This window comes from Erpetoichthys calabaricus, chromosome 5 (assembly GCF_900747795.2).
Source record: "Erpetoichthys calabaricus chromosome 5, fErpCal1.3, whole genome shotgun sequence".
Lineage (NCBI taxonomy): Eukaryota > Metazoa > Chordata > Cladistia > Polypteriformes > Polypteridae > Erpetoichthys > Erpetoichthys calabaricus.
In genome coordinates this window covers 209,676,137-209,698,168 of record NC_041398.2, presented here as the reverse complement: position 1 = coordinate 209,698,168, position 22,032 = coordinate 209,676,137, and the positions used below count along the sequence as shown (strand labels likewise).

Sequence of the window (22,032 nt, the reverse complement as noted above, 5' to 3'; positions counted from 1 at the left end):
AAAGGGCAGAATAAAAAGATCTTAACATATTCAAGCAGCTTATCTTTTTATTTAGTTTTTTACTCCACTTTCTTTAGAAACCAGTATTTTGGTGTTCTCTTTCCTAAAGTCTACCTGGCACTCTGTTAACAGGAAGTGTTCTGACAACAAAATGAAAAGTGACTTCCTTAAGTGCCATAATAACTTTGCGCTAAGTAGCAACACAACATCATTACAGTAAAAATGAGCTGAGGAGATGCTGGAAGAAATGGGTTTTTGAGATGTTCTGAGTGTTTGAGTCATTTGCAGTGATTTAATTTGGCAACCGATTAATAGCATTACTAGTCTGCGGTGATGTAAAAGTATGAGGATGTACAAACCTTGGTCTGTACACCAAGGAATAGTCAACGTTTTGAATTGAATATGCAGCTGCACCAAGGATCCATTCTGGTTCTAGGGATTAAGGTAACTAGTGAAGTGTGTGAAGGATTACTTTCTGAGCTCTTGTATGCCTGTTATCTCATTTTGATGGCAAAAACTGAAGTGGAATTGACTAGAAGATACTTCATACTTGCAGGTGTACCTGCATATGCTGCCAAGCCACTGTGCAGTAGATTTGAAATGCAGCAGCATGTCTTGTTTTCAAGCACACAAGATGAGCGCATGCCACTGCTCCTTAAAGATCACTGAACTGTAGTCAATGGATCAGCACTTATGTTTGTGGAGGGACCAGGTGGTTCTATGCTTCTTTTCGTCCACTTAGGTATGCTAATGAATAGTGTCTAGTGACACCACCCTAAATGTGGCATCAAATCTAAATCCAGACATTTGGTGTTCAATTAGCTGCACACTTCCATCTAAATCACGGACACCCTCCCCGTTTAAGAAGCACTTAAACTGTTAAATATATTTGGTAATGATTTTCATGCTAGATTCTTTATAGCTAAAAAAAAAAGAGTAACAAGTCTTGGGTTGTTGTTCTGTTTAATTTAAAGTTCTCCACTTGAGTTGGTTAGTTTTGATGCTGTAACTGTAAATTTAGAATTTAGTAAAAAAAAGTTGTTTTTGGAGAAATTAGATAAGTTCTGCTACTTAAGTAACATGTTGAATACTGTCAAAGGTGCAGGCACAACAGTGATAACTATGGTGAAAGTTACCTGGACGAAATTATAGGGAATGTCCTTCATTTGATTTCTAAGCAATATATGGTATTGAAAGGGAAGCAATAATGAAAGCTTTCTGAGGAGTAAACAACTAAATGTTAAAATGCAACATGATGCAAGGAAAAGAATAGAAATGGGATGAAGTATATGTGTGGAGTTTCACTGAGTGAAAGGAAGATGAATGCAGAGTATAAGAGCAATACTTGGTGTGGGGCCAACAGGCGTTATGCTGAGGAGAAGCAGACAAAAGTGGTTTGGGCATGTGGAGGAAAAGTGACAGGATAACTTGGAGGTTAATCAAGAAGGATGTAAAGGGGATGAGTCTAGAGAAGATGATGCTGGAGGTAGTGTCAAAGTCTGTTAAAAGAAAAGAATGGGTCTCATACAGAATGATGCCCAGAACTGTGGAATGTGGAGGAAAATGATTTTGGTGATAACTGGCTTATCTGAGTAGTTGTTTAAGCAACTGCTGTGGCTGCTCCCTGTTTCACTTGCCATTACCTCTGCGACAGCTTTTGGAATACTGAAGTTAACTTTGCACAGAAAGCCCCTTTATTCAACTAGACAACATTCCTTAACAGTGTTGTCCTACCATGTAGCTGTGTACATGACTGAATGTTTGAATGGAGTCTATTCAGGTTTCTCCGATAATGTGGGAGAATACTTTGTGGAGGCAAGAGCTGAACTCTTGTAAAAGAGGCATCTACTGGTCATTCTAAGCATACCCTTGGGACTCATTTGTCTCATGAATGAGCTCCATCTGTCTCTGCTGTTGGCTAGCTCTGTCATTAGTTGAATTCTGAAACCACAGGCTAGTTCAAATCCTTTAAATGTAATTAAACTGTTTTAAATGAGTAATTTAATTTGATCTTTTATTTGTAAAGGAAATACAGTATTAAACATTATTGTGCAGTTGTTCCATGTTAAAATATATACCCCTCTCATTATTTCTCTTTCTTTTAGGAGTGTGCATATAAAACTTATACTCATTATGGAGAATATAAAATTTTGTCATAGGATAGCTTATTGTGAAATTTATAAAGCTTCTATAGCTTTTTTTGTACAGTAACCAGAACAAAAGAGTTGTAGAGTTGAAGTGTTTGTTTGTACTTACTTGTGCAAAGAAAATTTTGGATAGGCTTTATGTTGAAAGCATGAAATATTTGCAAAGGTTGGGTGGTGATTTGTGCAAAAAAGGTGTTTACAATATAAAGTGACCATTATTCATTCTACTTTTCTTTCTTACAGTATTAAATCAGCTTCCTCTCCCATCGCCGCTTCCTGCCACTACCACTAAGAGCCTGTTGTACAATGGAAGGGTTGCAGAAGAAGTCAGCTGTCTCTTGGCCTGTCGAGATGAAAACCTAGTTTCACAGCTTGCACACAGTCTCAACCAGGTCTCCACGGACCACATGTACGTGACTTGATTCAATATTATGTTTGAAGATTACTAGCCAGTTAGCACAATTTGTATAATATCATCCCATTTATGAAAATTGATTTTTTTTTTCCCCTGGTGGAGGAAGGAGTAAACTTAAAAACTACATTCTTATTCTGTATATCTTAATTAACTTTGGAATCTCTGAGCTTGATTTGTTTTCTGGTCATTTTTATTATGCATAAAAAGTAAAATGTTTGCTATTTTAAGTTAAAAAAATTTTCTAATATCATTTTGACATGGTAATAATTAACTTTTTGGTTTCCAAATAAACGTTTTATTGTGGTAATAAAATGAAAAATGAATTGGTGGCTGGAGGTAAAGGAATCCCACAGTGTCATAAGTCATTATGTATAGAGAGATGTTAGCTAACATTTGTGGGTTTTTTTTTCCCCCAATTCCCCCCCCCCCCCCCCCAAAGCATTTATTAAGAATGATCTTGATTTGGTTTTTGCAAATAAATATCAACATATCTCAAGAATAGCTTTTACTTGACTGTTATACTGTACATTGCCCTCCATAAATAGAGACATAGGAGTTAAAATAGCATTTTGCTATTTGCTAAGTAGGTCAGATTTAAAATGGAAGGAAAAAATATTAGTCAAATTGTAAACAAACTTCGTATTTCTTTTTTTTTTTTTTATGCATATATACGTTTTGTAGGGGCGACTATGAAATTCACCAACAAACCAGCTCATTGGGGGCAATTTTGTGAACATTGTAGTGGTCTATGCAAAGCTTATGTGGTCTGTGTGTCTAGTTATTTGAATGTTTTCCTCAGGAACTATACTAGGCATGGCCCAACGAACGACAGCCTAGGACAGATCTCAGGGCACTCTTATAAGGATTGTATCTCTTGGCTGACCTGGGAATGTCTAATTACCAAACAGATGTGAACTGTTACTAGTCACAAAGTGACTGTTTTTCCAGATTGGCGTGTTGGCACCATGACCCCTCACTAGGAAAAATATAAAAGATCATTACTATGTTTATTTCTTCAGTTTCAGATAGCCATAAGCACTAATTCATATTACATTAATGTAAATAAACATTTTAAAACTTACTGTTTGCTTGCAGATTTGTCAGTAGTAACCCTAATATACAAAAAAAAAATCTTGCTGTATTGTCAAACGTTTTAGTTGTTCTTAATAAATGTAAGGTGCTAAATCCAAACAGAATTGCTCTATCACATCCAGATTTTGAGAGAGAAGTTTAAAATGAAAAGTCACTATTTTAGAGGAAAAAACATAAAATTAATTATTTAGACTTGGAAAAATGTAAATTAGATATATAATGGTTTTAAATGTAATTATTACTTACAAAAAGTAGTCACTTACCAGTTCTTTTACTCTTGTAACCTTCTGAAGGTGTTTCATTGTGAAATGGCCAAACAATGTCTAACATTGACTCACTCCACTTTCCACTATAACATCTCCATTTGAGCAATGTCCTGATCTTTATACTGACTGCCAACTCTGCAACCGAAATAAAAGTTTTTTTTTAACAAGTGGTTTTTGTGACTTTAGCTGTGTTACCAATACTGTATTAATTCACCAATAATTTATCCAAAATTGCCTGGTTGGTTCGTGCAATCATGCAACATATTTCACTACCACAAAAGCAGGTTAAAAATTAAACAACCTTAACTGTTAGACAGCTAAGGCACTACTGAGTCTCAGGAGTAAAATGCATGTATGAGGTCAGTAGGAGGATTTCCCTCTTCTTCTTTTTATATTCTACCTCTCTCAAAAATAGTAAAATTAGTAATGTTTGTTATCTCAGTAAACCAAGGGTGTGTCATTTTTTATGGTTTACTTATCTGATCAGGACAATGGATGTATCCTCCTTATCTTTCGTATTTCTATAAAAAATATTTACACAGAAACTTTTTTCTGACTAATGGAAATGCATTGTTGTAACCTTCCAAAAGAAAAATTAGTGGCTATTTTAAAGGAATAAGGTAAAGAAAAAAAAACTACTAATTGAGCACATCAGATATGTAGCAATTTTTTGTTTTTGGGCTTGTGAAAGAAAAATTACCTGCAAGCTACGAAGGATTAAAAGCTGAATAAAGCTGTTTTGCTATAGTAAAAGGTTATTCATACATGTGTCTGTCATAAGACAGAGTGCAGTAAGCTGACCTAGGGCAATTTCCAGTTTCTTTAGGAACACGTCACGTGTCTATTTGACACAGGAAAGATGACCTTTCCTCCTTTAGGGTCTATCTGACAAGTTTTAAAAAAAAAAAAGAACAGTTGACCTATTAGCGTAATAAAATAAAATGCTTAGGTAAACGATGTTATACTTTTTGATTAAGTAATGGGAAGGGGAGGGAGAAAATATAAAAAAGCCAATTGAAAAATGGAACTTTGCTGTTCTGCCTTGCAACGTAGAATCCATGTACTCAAATGTGACTGAATAAAAATCTAATTGATAGAACTATTCCTGTCTTCCTTGGGGGATTTCTTCCACAGGCTGTTTCCACATCAACTAATGCTAAGAACAAGGCAGACCGACAATTTTCAGCTTAAAATATACTTCAAATAATAATCTGAGCGTGAAAAATAGTTGCTGTATAACGTATTAAAAAATTTACATTTTTTTTTCAAAACAGTGTTATTCACTAAATCTGATATCTTGCTTAAACAGTTTGAGGTAGAGAAATTACTGTTTCAAAAATGGGTTCAGCACACCTAAACCCAAAAAGTACACTTTTTTTTTTGCCCAGAAAAATTTTGTTGCAGACCAGTATAGTGTCTGCATTAACTTTAAAACCTATCTATATCAACAACCTCATGGTTTGTTTTGAAAAGTTTTTTTTTTTTTTTTTTCCACAAATTTGACCTGTGGCTTAAATATTTTTGCATTAAAGGAAAGGGGCATATGAGTTATGCAAGGATATGGGTAATCCAAGTATTGGTAAACATATTTCTGGTTCATTCAGGGAATGAATGAACAAGACTCTATTTTATGTAGTACAGGTCCACAGTCTGTTATACTCAATTTGTGAATCAGAAAAGTCTAGCCCAAACCAAAGGTCTGAAACTTCCCAAGAACTGACACTTCAAATGGTATTAAGTTAATGTAAAACAACACATACCGTGTCAGTACTACCAAGTGAAAGTAGGATGTACCGTCTTGTCTGACTATAATGAGTGCAATTACTAATGAACACCCACCAACATCAGAATATTATAATGAAAAATTACATATGAAAATAGTTGAAAGTTTTGCTGGGTGATAAAAAGATAATTATTGCTAAATAACTTTTCCTCGATAAAATGCATGGTTGATAGAAGTCAATAGTACTCATTCCATCCATGTTTTGACAGACAAAACAAAAAGCCAATGATAATGAGAATAGCGCCGCACTAAACCAGTCATGTGGCTGGAATAGAGTTATAGCCATATCAGGTTAGGTTGATGCACACAGTATGTAGGTGGCAACAGCACACATGGTAATGTTTGGGCTGCAGTAGCCATGCGCATGTCAGGAGTGTAAGTAAGATAAAAGAGAAAGTGACGACAGATGTTAACCAAAAGTTGAAAAAGCAACTTTACCAAAGTGCTGCACTAATGGCGATTTCTTGTGGGCTTTTTTTTTTGTCATTAAGTTTGCGAGTTTGAATGCTTTCAGCTCTTATAAATTTTAATGTTTTCCTCACTTTAAGTTCCCAATTAAAGAAGACGTGTTATGTCCAAATCTTATTGAAGAATTTAATCTCGAGGGGTTATCAACAGAAAAAAATGAGTACATGGGCAATCCTAGCACCTAGAAACGAGGAAGTCAAACAAATTTATGTCAAAAATGTTGATCGGTAACATGACAAAATGATTAAATGCATATCAATAGACTATGCTGAAACAGTTGGTGGTGATGATGTGGAAGATGAAAACAACAATTTACAATATCACGAAAAATAAAGTCCTGATCAAAAGTTTAAGACCACTTGAAAAATGGCAAAAAATCATATTTTGCATGGTTGGATCTTAACAAGGTTCCAAGTAGAGCTTCAACATGCAACAAGAAGAAATGGGAGTGAGACAAAACATTTGTTGAGCATGCAATTTAATGAAAACAACGATTAAACTGAAACAGGCTGTTTTACAGCTGATCAAAAGTGTAGGACCACATGCCTTTAAAAGGCCAAATCTGTGCAAAGATGTGGATTCATTGTCATTTTCTGTCAGGTAGTCACACGTTCTGATGGCAAAGGCAAAAAAACTCTCCCTTTTTGAACGTGGTCAGGTTGTTGAACTGCATAAGCAGTGTCTCTCACAGCACGCCATCGCTGCTGAGGTGGGACGCAGTAAGACAGTCATTTGGAATTTCTTAAATGATCCTGAGGGTTATGGAACAAAAAAGTCAAGTGGAAGACCCAAAAAAATTTCACCAGCACTGAGCCGGAGGATCCAATTGGCTGTCCGTCAAGACACTGGACAATCCTCGACCCAAATTAAGGCCGTTACTGGTGCTGACTGCAGCCCCATAACCATCAGACGGCATCTGAGACTGAAGGGCTTCAAAAACAAAAAATGTCTTCAAAGACCTCGTCTCCTTGAACGCCACAGAACTGCTCATTTGGACTTTGCATGAGAGCACCAAACATGGGACATTCAAAGGTGGAAGAAAGTTTTATTCTCTGATGAGAAAAAATTTAACCTTGATGGTCCTGATGGTTTCCAACGTTACTGGCATGACAAGCAGATCCCACCTGAGATGTTTTCTACGCGCCACAGTGGAGGGGGTGCCATAATGGTCTGGGGTGCTTTTTCCTTCAGTGGAACAATGGAGCTTCAGGAAGTGCAGGGGCGTCAAACGGCCGCTGGCTATGTCCAGATGTTGCAGAGAGCATTCCTCATGACTGAGGGCCCTCGTCTGTGTGGTAACGACTGGGTTTTTCAACAGGACAACGCTACAGTACACAATGCCCGCAGGACAAGGGACTTCTTCCAGGAGAATAACATCACTCTTTTGTCCCATCCTGCTTGTTCCCCTGATCTAAATCCAATTGAGAACCTTTGGGGATGGATGGCAAGGGAAGTTTACAAAAATGGACAACAGTTCCAGACAGTTGATGCCCTTCGTGCGGCTGTCTTCACCACTTGGAGAAATGTTCCCACTCACCTCATGGAAATGCTTGCATCAAGCATGCCGCAACGAATTTTTGAAGTGATCAACAATAATGGTGGAGCTACTCAGTACTGAGTTCATGTTTGGAAGTTTGATTTCTGTTTTGGGGGGGTTTACGGGTTTTTTTGGAGGTGTGGTCCTATACTTTTGATCAGCTGTAAAACAGCCTGTTTCAGTTTAATCGTTGTTTTCATTAAATTGCATGCTCAACAAATGTTTTGTCTCACTCCCATTTCTTCTTGTTGCATGTTGAAGCTCTACTTGGAACCTTGTTAAGATCCAACCATGCAAAATATGATTTTTTGCCATTTTTCAAGTGGTCTTAAATTTTTGATCAGGACTGTATCTACAACCGTTAACACCATCCAGTCTTCCACTGCACAAATTACTGTAGAAAGAAGGGTGTATGACTCTATACTCCTGAATGTCTGCATCATTGAACAGTAACAAAGTAGTTCTTTTATATTATTGCTACTGTATATCCTAGTTATACCATAACTATTTTTTACAACTGGTCAAATTATTTTTAAAATGTCTATAAAAAAATCGAAGTAAGCCAATTTCTATACACCCGTCTTGGTAGTAAAATAGTTAATTGTCTTGAATTGAAGTATATGGCAATGCATTTATTTATTTACCAGTTTGACTTATAGTTTTCATATTCTTTCTCCTGTACATTTAACATTCGTTTGCTCAGAGGTTGATGCACTTGTTGCTTCATGAGCAGCTCTTGTTTTCTCCACTCTAGCGGCCCGCTTCTTCTCTTCTTCCATTGGCATCTTTTCGCGTTAAAACTGATTGTCAATTTTTGTATTGCAATTACTTAGTACATTTTTCTTAATTTTTCACTTAAGCTTGGACTTAAATCATTCTTGAAGCAGATTGAACACTTAAGATATGAAGAGGTAGAGGAAGTAACAGCGAAGGGTAGGGATGAGAACAGCGCCTGTACGCATGCGCCACATGGCCGCCCTGCTGCCCGCTACCAAGAGTTGATTCTACAATAAAATATAAAAATAAAAAGAGTAGTAAAAATCATGACCCCAAAAGCAGACAGAAGAGGTCACGTAGTTTATGTGTACCAAATTTCAGTCCAATAGGTCAAACGGTTTGCAAGCTACAGGTGATTTAAAATCCTGGACAGCCACGGCAGCGTATTATGTAAGAAGATTTTGTATTCCTAGAAGTAACTACACATAGAGTAAATAAACGTTTGAGAACAGGTTGACTTTCACAAGACAATTTAATTACCATCTCGTATTATTCAGTTGGTATTTTATTTTAATCTTAAGTTTACAAAGGTGTTTCAGCATGGTTATAGGATATACTTTGACTTTTTCTTACTTGTGCATTTTATGTCTGTAGACACAATGAGTGCCAAATGAATGCAGTAGTGTTCTATATTGAAGTAGGGTTAAGGCCAAAAAGAAAAGAACATTGTGTAAAAAATAGGAATGTTAGTTTCAGAAATGCTTTAGAGAAGATTGGGGTCACTATTAGGGATGGTTATCATTTAGAGTTTTATTGATACTGATGCTTATTGATACTCTTATCGATACTACTCTCCATAATATGATGCAAAAATAAAGACATGACACAATGTGAAAAGATTCAACACTTTAATGCAACTTTTTTGCAAAAATATCAAGTTAGTTTCCTGGATTCCTCTAGTGCTGCTTCATTACCAGAAGCTAAACATAAACATTATAAATTACCAGCTAACTACAGTCCTTGAGCTTCTCAGAAGCTAATAGAAAAAGACTATAAACAATGTCTATAAAGATTACTGATTTGTAAACAGAACAATGTACAGTAATGGCCAAATATTTTGCCTGTGATACAAATGTTGTGTTTTGCAAAATTTGTGACTTCAGTTTTTGTGGCGGCAGTTAACATTGTTTTTATATTATGGTGCTGAGTGATCAGATGCATATTAATTCATTGCAAAGAGCTTTATTAGCATAAAAAGTTAACTTTATCATAAAACCATTTTTACTTATTTTGGCCCTGGTACAAAATGATCAGCTAAAAGTGTCCAGAAAGCACCAGGACCGTCTCCTCTCGAGGAGTCAGCTACAGAATCGTGTTGCCACCAGCGCAGAGCTGCTCAGTATTGTCAGCAAGTGGGTGCAAGTACATCTGCACCAAGGTTATTATACTTTTGCCTTTAATATTAGTTTTTATTTCTGTATTTTTTTTCTAACCTTACTTGGAAATTCAGTTTAGTTTTAGTTTTCTTTCATGTGTATTTTTAGTTTTAATTTAGTTTTTATTTCCCAACTATGTTTGCTTTATCTTTATATCTATTAGTGTCAGTTTTAATTTTAGTAATTATGATGTATTTAAAGAGCTACTATGGAGTTTAGTTTTGTGTCACGATCAGACAGGACTGTACACTTAACGAGTTTGGATATGATGTGAGTTTAATGTTAGTGGAAGCTTACTACAGTAATCCCTCGCTATATCGCGCTTCGACTTTCGCGGCTTCACTCTATCGCGGATTTTATATGTAAGCATATTTAAATATATATCGCGGATTTTTTGCTGGTTCGCGGATTTCTGAGGACAATGGGTCTTTTATTTCTGGTACATGCTTCAGCAGTTGGTTTGTCCAGTTGATTTCATACAAGGGACGCTATTGGCAGATGGCTGAGAAGCTAACCAACCACAGCGCGTATTATGTATTAAATAAAACTCCTCAAATATATTGTGAGCATAGGGGGTTGTTCGCACCCCTAGAGGACACGGCCGCTCCTCAAAAAACACTGAAAGATTACCTTCACAGTGCTCCCTTCTTTACTGGGCTTACATGTGGCTGCTTTGCAAGCGATATGCTTCCCGCATGGTGCTTCGCATACTTAAAAGATCAAACAGCACGTATTGATTTTTGATTGTTTGCTTTCCTCTCTCTCTCTCGCTCTGACGGAGGGGGTGTGAGCAGAGGGGCTGTTCGCACACTGGCCTAGAGGATACGGACGCTCACCTTCCTTGGAGCTACTTTGTCCGGTGGTGCTTCGCATACTTAAAAGCCAAACAGCCCTATTGATTTTTGACTGTTTGCTTTTCTCTCTCTCTCTCTCTCTCTGACGCACACTCCTTTGAAGAGGAAGATATGTTTGCATTCTTTTAATTGTGAGACGGAACTGTCATCTCTGTCTTGTCATGGAGCACAGTTTAAACTTTTGAAAAAGAGACAATTGTTTGTTTGCAGTGTTTGAATAACGTTCCTGTCTCTCTACAACCTCCTGTGTTTCTGTGCAAATCTGTGACCCAAGCATGACAATATAAAAATAACCATATAAACATATGGTTTCTACTTCGTGGATTTTCACCTTTCGCGGGGGGGTCTGGAACGCAACCCCCGCGATGGAGGAGGGATTACTGTATATATACTACGTTTTACTATCTGGTTTTGTTTTTGTCTGATAAAAACAAGCCTAATCAAAACCAGATACTGAATGTGAACATTTTTATACAATATTATAGTTTTTTAAAATATTTTCTGTGTCATTTGTGCTAAACAAATGTGCGCTGACTGTTGGCACTTTTCATCTTTTCCTTTTCTTGCCCAGAATGGGCCAGTTTTTGATGAAATTTAGGTGAATTGTAAGGTTTGAGGGTTTTTTACTCTAAATATCTACGGTACACAACATATCCTGCTGCAAGACAATGTGCTTATAATTAATGCCTTCAATATTGCATTCAAAAATCTCCCATACTGGGCTTTATTTTCTATCAGTCATATTGGTCTCTGATTCCATCTCAGGCACATAAAATATATAGACAGAATTTTGCCACCTGCAGGCCTGAAAAGCTATCAAAAATCAGAAAATAGATTCTACTGTGTTCTGACAGATGTGTTATGAAAATCATGGAGGCTTAGGAAGAACAGAGCTCTTAGGCCTAAATCAGTGTGCAGACCACACCTAGCTGTATTGAGGGAAACAAAGAAAAAGAAGCATGTAGTGAGACTTGAATAACCCATGCATAAGAACAGTAAACCCTTAATGAGCAGATTAAGAGCAGGTAATAGGAGTATGGACAGCCACAAAACAACAGAAACAGCATCTGAGATTAGGAGCAGTATATACATTTTCTAAAATTGCTTATCCAGAGCAGGGTCGCAGGGAACCTGACACTTATCCTAGTGGCTTTGGATGCAAGGCATGAAAAATCCCTGGTATGCAATATGCATGATATGGCTGATATTAAGAACAAAAAGAGTATGATATTTCAACCATCTATTTTGAGAGAGAAAAATTGAAAAATGGGACACATATTTTGAAACATAATTATGCTACCAGATTATTAAACTAAACTAAAAAAAATTAAAAAATAAATTAATAAATACAGAATAAATAAAAAAACTCATTTTTTTCCAGTTGGTAGACTCTTCACCTATCTACATGTAGTTCACTAGAGACATTACCAACTCAGGATTTTTACCCGGTTTGTATCTCTCTATCATTAAATGACATTTTTAAAGCATAAGTGGTGAGCCAGCAACAATATGCTGATCTTGTATGTTGACGTTGTCAGTCTCTTGATCAGTGTTTTTATTTTGAAAAAGGATTTCTTCTGTGTGAAGTTGCACGTGATTATTGTCAACAAATCGCAGACACCTGAGAAATAAACTGAAACATTATTCAGTAGTGATTTTTCTGTCCATACGGTAAACGTTTTGTTGACCGGCACATTCTGACTTCAGACGTTTGGTTTACATCTTGATTTACAAGAAGCACAAAGAAATGCGGCAGCTCATCATAATGGACATCAGACTCGCAACCTGGAATTTAGTTTAGTGTGTGCTGCTGTATTAGTTGATGTGTACATACTGTATCTTGGGCTCTGTCAGAATTAACACTATCTTGCCATCATTTATGACCAGACTGAAATTCTGTAAGGGATTATCTGTATCTAATACATCTCTCTTGACCCCTGGAGATCAAGTGCATGGTATTTTTGAAACCTGCCGAGCACATTCAAAGCAAAATCATCACCTTGGTATGCTTCACTAACGCTTGAACCAGAATCTATTGTGCTGCCCCCATCTGCTCCTGAAAATCGCTTTCTGTTTCACACGATTTACGCACCCATATTCAGCTTGCCCTTTCACTGCAAATGCAGTGTGAACACCCACCCTCTGTCACCAGCTGCTGATCACTGGATGAATATATGTGGGTGGCTCGTGGCGGATTATTTTCTGTTTTACAGTTAAAAGTTGCAGGGAACGGCAGGAATATTCAAAAGCCAAATATGAAATTCTTTTAATATTTTAATAATAAATAATAATTTTATTTAATCTATACTAATAAAAGGCAAAGCCCTCACTCACTCACTCATCACTAATTCTCCAACTTCCCGTGTAGGTGGAAGGCTGAAATTTGGCAGGCTCATTCCTTACAGCTTACTTACAAAAGTTAGGCAGGTCTCATTTCAAAATTCAAAGCGTAACGGTCATAACTGGAACCTCTTTTTTGTCCATATACTGTAATGGACTGCAGCTCGCTGGCCGTGGGAGGCGGAGTTACGCAATGCGTCATCACGTCTCCCACGTAATCACGTGAACTGACTGTGAACGCAGTACGTACAAAGCAAGGAAGAGCCCCAAAGAGCGCTGAAGAAAACATTCATTACACAATTGAGAAGGCAGCGAAACAATAAGAAGCGAAGCACGGTGTAAACCGTAAGTTTAAATTAAGTTTATAGAAACGCTCCTGCTGCCGTTTGCAATACCATATTCGCGAGATACAAGTTTAATGAGAAGACACGAGGTATAAACGAGATTTGGATCACTTTGTAACGGAGTTAAAATTTCTGTAGCGAGAAACTTTGAAGTGCCGGATCTTAGCTAACATTAAATAAAGCCGTGGACATCGCAACATCACACAAGAGAGCGGCTTGCGTGAACTGACTGAACGCAGCACGTCGGAAACAAAGCACCATGTAAACCTAAAGTTTAAATTAAGTTCATAGACCTACAAAAGGTTGTATGCATATATATGTGTATATATATAGATATGTATATATATATATATATATATATATATGTGTATATATATGTAAATATGTATATATATATGTATATATGTCTGTGTGTGTGTATATATATATATATATGTGTATATATATATATATATGTATATATATATATATATATGTGTGTATGTGTATATGTATATATGTGTGTGTATGTGTATATGTATATATATGTGTGTGTGTGTGTATGTGTATATGTATATATGTGTGTGTATGTGTATATGTATATATGTATGTGTGTGTGTGTATGTGTATATGTGTGTGTGTGTGTGTGTGTGTGTATGTATGTGTGTATGTATATATATATATATATATATGTGTATAATATATATATATATATATATATATATGGATATATGTATATGTATGTTTGTGTGTCTGTGTGTGTGTATGTATGTATATATATATATGACAGCAACACTCATAACAATGACAACACAATTAAATTGACAATCATGTTACGTTATTTTTAAAATGTTTCCTTTTCTTTTTCATAACCTCTTCAACACACTACTTCTCCGCTGCGAAGCGCGGGTATTTTGCTAGTATTCTGATAAATTTTGGGACCCTTGCATCCCAGGTTAGCTCTTATGTAAATAATAATTTTTGGTAAATTGTTATTTCTGTTAGTCTTTCCAGCTACTGTCCTTCCATCCATTTTCCAACCCGCTGAATCCGAACACAGGGGCACGGGGGTCTGCTGGAACCAATCCCAGCCAACACAGGGCACAAGGCAGGCAACCATTCCTGGGCAGGGTGCCAACCCACCACAGGACACACACAAACACACCAAGCACACACTAGGGCCAATTTAGAACCGCCAATCCACCTAACCTGCATGTCTTTGGACTGTGGGAGGAAACCGGAGAGCCCGGAGGAAACCCACGCAGACACGGGGAGAACATGCAAACTCCACACAGGGCGGACCCGGGAAGCGAACCTAGGTCCCCAGATAGGTCCCCAGATCTCCCAACTGCGAGGCAGCAGCGCTACCCACTACGCCACCGTGCCGCCCTCCAGCTACTGTAATATTTTAATTTAGTTTTTCATTTTGATTTTGTTAATTATTTTATTTCAGTTTATGAAAATGTTTTCTTATCAATAGTTTCAGTTTTGATTTTTTTTTTCTAAACTATAATAACCTTAATCTGCACGCACAGTGAGGTGAAGACTTTTGGACAGTGGCATTGTGTCAAGAAGGGCAACAAAAAAGCCACTTCTTTCCTGGAAAAACATCAAGGACTGACTGAAATTCTGCAGGAAGTACAAGGATTGGACAGCAGAGAACTGGTGCAAAGTTATTTTTTCAGATGAATCCTTCTTCTGATTGTTTGGGACATCTGGAAAATCGATTGTCCAGAAAAGGAAAAGGTGAATGCTACCACGAGTCCTGCGTCGTGCCAACAGAGTAGCATCCTTAGACAATCCATGTGTGGAGTTGCTTCTCATCCAAGGGAGTTGGCCCACTCACAATTCTGCCCAGGAACACTGCCATAAATAAAAAATGGTATCAAAATGTCCTCCAAGAGCAATTTCTCCCAACAGTCCAGGTGCAATTTGGTGATGTTTTGGTGTATTTTCCAGCATGATGAAGCACTATGTCACAAGGCAAAAGTGATAACAAAGTGACCAGGGAACTCCCCAGATCTTAATCCCATTGAAAACCTATGATCATTTCTCAAAAAGCAGGTGGACATGCAGAAGCCCACAAATTGTGATCAACTCCAAGCACTAAAAAGGCAAGAATGGATCACCATCAGTCAGGATTTGGCCCAGAAGCTGATATCCAGCATGCCAGAGCAAATTGCAGAAGTTATGATGAAGAAGGGTCAACACTGTAAATATTGACTCTTTTCATTAATTTGATGTATTTGCCAGTAAAAGCCTTTGAAACTTATGAAATGTTTGTAATTGTTCTTCAATATATCACAGAAACATGTTAAAAAATAATCTGAAAATGCAAAGTTTGCAAAACACAACATTTGTGTCACTGAGAAAACTACTGCAGAAGAGAACATTTCTCCTATATTATTTGGCCTTTACAAAAGAAAAATCAATATTGTCTAAGAAAATGAGCATGTTGTCTTTCTCAGGGAGAATCAGAGATCTCTCCTTACTGATTGTGTCCCCTCTCCTTAAAAGGAGATGGTAATGGGGGTTAAGGGTGGTTGTCATCTCCCTAAAGTTGAAAAACTTTTTTACAACTGAGATAACTCATTTTGTTAGTTTTTGCATTGCTTATTATGGTTGTAAATTAACTTAATCCCTGGTTGTCAGGACTGCTCTGTTCAAACTTAAGGTGACTACCTAGCAGTTAGTGACAAGTGCAATTTCCAAAGGTTGTCCAGTAAGAACAGTTAGAAAGAGAAAATGTCCAAATAATTATTTATTAAAATGCTAATCAATGCCACTCATTTCTTCAAGAAGTTGTTTATACCAGGGCTAGATAATGATGATTATATAAGTGATATTTATGTGTGATTTCCTTAACAAAACAGGTGAAAAAAGGGATATTCAGTTAAAACTATAAATGTAGATAATAACTAAAGTCTCCCATAATCCACATATCTGTTATTCAAATGTATGCTTAAAACATGCACATGCTTTTTTGTTACAATTTTGTTAAATAGTTACTTCCATCGTAATCTGTGTATTTCTTAACACTAGAATCCCTGAAGCCTACAAAAAAAAGTTGTAATGCCAGGCCACCTCATATTCCTTTGCACTTCTCCATCAGCGTCTTTGTTTTGCAAATGTGTCAATCAGCACAAGCAGCCTGCTATCCTATCCCTCACTGATGTAGCTGAAGTTTACCCAGCTCAAGTCTCTTTATCTGGGTGGGAGATGTCTGAAATTTTATAGGATAAATAATATATCATTATTTGGAGTACATGAAAATGTCACTATTTGAAAACACTGTCATTTGGACATACCAACCCCCCAATCTTGCCCGTTGTGATGCATGGTACTGATAATGCAGACAGGCTTCTTCTTTTTGGGCACATACACTGTCAGCTATGACACTGCCAGATCTAAATACTAGATTGGAAAATTGCTTGCGAACTAAAGTGACTTTAGCTGCAAGTGAAAGTCCCTTTCTTATTTTATTTATGGCGCCAAATAGACTTGTGTTGCGGTGCAGCAGTCTATTAGCCAGCGAAAGCAATGTGAAGAAGTCTGTTGTTATGGTTCTGCCTTTGTCTAAAAATGGCTTCATAAGCTTTATGACCACAGTCTCGGAAAATCTTTCTCCCGTGGGACAACTGGGATGTTTTTCTAAATAAGGAGTGGCATTGTACATGTACTTTGTCTCCAAAGCTTCCTCAATTCAAAACTTTATGCCAAATTTGTCAGGCTTAGTTAAGATGTATTGCAAGAAAGGACAACAGAACTTGGTTGGAAATAGTTGTTTATCAACAGTAATATGTTCCCCTGGATTGCAATTCAAAACATGGTTCTCAATAAAATGTTGCCAGATGTCAGAGATCACAGCCATCTATCATTTTTCACACATTCTGCACTGGGTGTCTTTGTTGTCAAAGCTCAATTGCCACATGATAGTCTGATGGCGGTCATGGGGCATCGTATCTTTGATTGCTGGTACAAAAAATAGTTCTGAGCAGGCATCAACCACAGCACCAACTGTGGTCATCACTGTTCTTGTGAAAAGAATGGAGATAAAACACCATCAACTCAGAGAGGGAGAGGCAAGTTTGTTGTACCACATGAAGGTCACTGACAGAATAAAACTAAATAATAAAGAAAAAAAAATCGATAACTTTTACATGTAGCCAAAACTTATACCGGGTATTACAGACTCAGATCAAATGATTGTTTTTATTATATTATAGTAATAATAGCAGTGCACTGCTCACAAATAGAGAGCGCTCAGCCTCAAACCTGCAACCTCTTGATTATGAGACAGCAGTTCTTATCTCTGTACCTGCCAAGCAGGCACATTGATTTTCAGTTGATTGATATTTGGGCTTGGGTTTTTACTCCCATTGACAGCAACATGTAAATTGAAAGATTTCTTTTTCTTTGGTTATATTCTTGAATAAAAGCTCACTTGTTTTGTTGCACCTTTTGTGACAGTGTTGATTTGATATTTGGACTAAAGTCTTCACACATTATGCACTTCATGTCATTATTACTTTAACATGGAAAAAGTTTTTGTTTTAGTTATGTGTTCAACATTTCTTGCCTCGCATTTCCTGTCATCCAACATTTACCCAGATCGTAGACACCGGAACACACATGAAATGCATGTATTCCAAATAATGATATATTATTTACCCTACAGTAATCCCTCGCTACTTCGCGGTTCACTTTTCGCAGATTCACGACTTCGCGGGTTTTTAAATACAAGTGATTGCCCGCCTATCGCGGAAGTTATGTTCCAGACCCATCAGCAACAGGAGAAAATCCGCGATATAGAAAGACCATATAAATAAACATTTTTATAGTTTAAGCCTTAAAATACCCATCCCATATGCTTTAAACACATGTAAACTTATAAAACACACTTTGTTAACACATATAATATGTGGATGTCAGGCTAAGGATATGAGTAACATCTCACTATTATAAAACATTTTAACTTCACGCAAGACAAGACAGTGAGACAGGAAAATTGGTGATGTACAGGCTTAAAATTATTGACACGCAGAGCGACAAGCAGCTCAAAGCCAGCACAAAGTCCACTTCTCCTTAGCATTCATTCAGCTCCCCACCCCCTTGACAATGCGAAGTGGCAGGAGCGTACTGCGCTTCCGGGGAGTGGGGGTTTGAGCGAAGGTGCGTTCAGCTCTCACACACCCACACACACACACACACACACTCCTCCTTCCGAACGCGCAGAGCGACAAGCAGGCATTTTGGCAGAAGCAGCACAAAGTCCATTTCTGCTCAGAGTGAGTATAGCTGCCCCCCTTCACAAAGCGAGTGCAGACACATTGACGTCTGATCGCTGCGTGCAGTGTTGGTCTGAGGTGTTTAAGAATGTAGAAAGTGTTTAAGAGCATAGGAAGTGTTTATAAGAGCGTGGGAAAGGTTAACAAGAGAGTGAGAAAGGTTTATAAGAGTGTGGGAAGGGTTTATAAAGCCTTAAAATATGTATAAATAATAAAATAAATATAGGTCGCTACTTCGCGGATTTTCACCTATCGCGGGGGGCTCTGGAACGTAACCCCCGCAATAGGTGAGGGATTACTGTATACAATTCCAAGCTCCTCACACCCAACTAAAGAGACTTGAGCTGGGAGAACTTCAGCTATGTCAGTGGGGAATGGGATAGCAGGCTGCTTGTGCTGACTGACACATTTGGAAAATAAAGACACTGATGAAGAGATGCGAAGGGATATAAGTTGGGCCAACCTTATAACTCTTTTCATAGGCTTCAGGGATTCTAGTGTTAAACAAGAAACCTAAATGTTACTGGGAAGGACTTTTGACCCCCTCATTCAAAAGTCTAGAGTCCTGTCTTCAGTTGAAAAAGTCAGTCTCATGAGGCATTAGGTTTCATGTTTATGGTGTGTGCTAACACGTCTGGAACTAAACATATAACGTTGTTAAAGCAAAAAAAATGTTAACACATTTGTGTCTACCACTGGGTAACTGACATGTAGATTATGCAACACAAGTAATTTCAGATTTTTTTTCTTCTTTTTTTCCCCATGGAGGGTTTTCACATAGTGTGGTTGTACAGCATGGGTTGCTATTTTTATGTTTAGTAAAATCTTTTATTTTGTACTCAGTATGGCTGAAAATAATTTTACATGTTTAGCCAAATCTGTCTCTCTCTCATATAACCATCTTTATCAATGGAAAAATAACATTCTGAAACATTTTGGACAATTATTGAAAATCAATTACCTGGTTTGGTAAAGTGATTATACCTTTAGAATGTATCTTTGTAAACTTAATTAGATGCAGCCAATCAGCACCCAGATCAAACACTAGGCCAATTGCCCCACATGACATCAATTGTAGTGGTGTTAATTACCTCAGAATAAACCCAGCTGTCTCTTGAAGATTTCAGTACTAGTAGTGCAAGGTTCTGAAAAGAAACTAACATGGTTTGGAATGTGCTGTCAAATGGTTTCTGGGATAAAGTTGTAGAAATGCACAAGTTATGAGAAGGCTACAAAAAGATTTCAAAGACTTTAGCTATCCCTCTGTGTACTGTTGGAGCATCGTTAAGAAGTGGAAGGTGTATTGTACCACCAAAATGTTGCCCAGATCAGACCATCTGTCCAAACTGGATGACCGAGCAAGAAGGACATTTATCAGAGAGGCTACCAAGAGGGCAAAAAGCAACTTACAAGGCTTCATGGCTGGGAATGGTTGATTTGAGCATATGCCAAAAATCTCTCAGACTTTACACAAAGCTGGAACTGTTGGAATTGTGCATTTGGCAACAATCTCTCAAGCTTTACTCAAAGCTGGCCTGTATGGTAGGATAGCAACAAAAATAACTTTAATGAAAAAGTGCCAAAATCAATCTTGTTTGCTCTATGCATAAACACTCCTGGGTGATTCTTCTGCCATGTGGAAAAAGGTGCTATGGTCAGATGAAACAAAAAGGGACCTTTTTGGATTGAACTCCAAAGCACTGTGTTTGGCAAAATGTAAAACCATCCAAAATGAACCATATTCACTCTGAGGCATGGTAGTAGCAGTATTGTATTGTGGGCTTGTTTCTCTTCTGCAGGGACTATGTGATTGGTCAGGATTGAAAGGAAAATTGATGCTGCCAAGTACACCCAATTTCTTGAGGAAAACCTACATCCCTCTGCTAGACAGCTGAAGAGGGATAGGTCAATCATCTTCAAACATGACAATGATCCTAAACATACCACCAAAAGCACAACACAGTGGATTAAGGATAGGAAGGTGAAATGTTCTTGAGTAGCCAAATCCGAGTCTTGACTTAAATCCAATAGATGATCTCTGGATGGACTTGAAGAGAGCAGTCCATTGCCGCTCACCACATAATTTGACTGAACTTGAGAACAATTCTGCAAGGAAGAATGGGCAAACATTCCATAGTCTAGGTGTGCAAAGTTAGGAGAGACATATCCAAAAAGGTTAATTGCTATATATACAACAGAGGGTGGCTCTACTAAGTATTAAATCAAGAGATTGGTGACACTGTTGTTCTTGTTTTTTTCATTTTTTTTAATTAATTTTCTGAGCTGGTCACTTGCCTTGCAACATCAAAATGTTGATAAATATTTGTAAACAGTTATGGTAAAATTTCGTTTGAGCATGATATTTGATTACAGGCTGTATGACAAAGTAGCCATTTCAAAAGGGTATGTTGACTTTCTATAGGCATTATTATATGTATATATAATAATTTTACTTATGTACTTATTTTTTTAACAGAGAGTTGAAGGATAATCTTGGCAGTGATGACCCAGAGGGTGACATCCCAGCGCTGCTGCAGACTGTCCTGTCTCGGAACCCTAATGTTTTCAGGGAGAAAAGTATGCAGAACCGATACGGGGTTCAGGGCGGTAAGGAGGAGAGTGTAACATTGCTGCTGAAACACTTAAAAAGAGAGGAAAAAAAATTTTCTTTAAAGTTTATTTTCTTAATAATGTATTTTGATGTTTTTAAATAACATCAATAGTTAACTTGTAACTTACTGGGAAACACATTTGAAATTTTATGAAGTTTTCTGATTCATCTTACAGAGTAAAAGTTATTACACTTTGTGGGATCAAAATAAGGTTGACTAAAGTTATATTCATTCCAGTGAATACTAGATTTAATAACTTACTATTAAAACTTGAGAGCAATGCCATTCATTAAAAAGGAAATGGCTTGTAGTCATCAACATAATTAGGAGCTTGTGTTAATAATTGAACATCTGAATGAAAAAACACCACCAAAGCAAATGTATTCTCAAAACGTTCAACTTTTTCTGTTCTAAATTAAGCTAGCTGTTAAGTGCATGTGACCAGGATGAGTTTTTACCATTTTTATATTAAAAGGCAATAACAGATGTAACATTCAAGTTACAAACATCACATGATATTAGATTACACAGTGATTTTTCAGTTGTAGCCTTCACTTACATAATCTTAGCAAGTCAAAGGTAGTCGAAGGAACACTTTTATCAAGACTATTTGCGTAATGTGCCATACCCAGCAATTCAGAGTAACCAGTTCATGACTTGTTCGGCACAAACCGAACAGGTTTCATTTTTGTTGTAGGGACAGGCTGTGTGTGCATGAGAGCTGACAACCACTGAATGCTCCTCCAGAAGTACA

The 22,032-nt window shown here is 37.3% G+C and overlaps 1 protein-coding gene across 7 annotated transcripts in view; it reads left to right on the top strand.

Annotated features, from left to right (window-relative positions):
* The window catches only part of nipbla (NIPBL cohesin loading factor a), a 257,134-nt gene that overhangs the window by 113,654 nt on the left and 121,448 nt on the right, over positions 1 to 22,032 (top strand). For 5 of the 7 annotated variants that reach the window (XM_051928337.1, XM_028802449.2, XM_028802448.2 and 2 more), the window contains exons 3-4: positions 2,391 to 2,556; positions 21,143 to 21,273. In XM_051928337.1, coding sequence (XP_051784297.1) covers positions 2,391 to 2,556; positions 21,143 to 21,273 — 297 coding nt within the window. The remainder of the gene's footprint in view (positions 1 to 2,390; positions 2,557 to 21,142; positions 21,274 to 22,032) is intronic. The other 2 variants (XM_028802451.2, XM_051928338.1) reach the window with 1 other exon arrangement.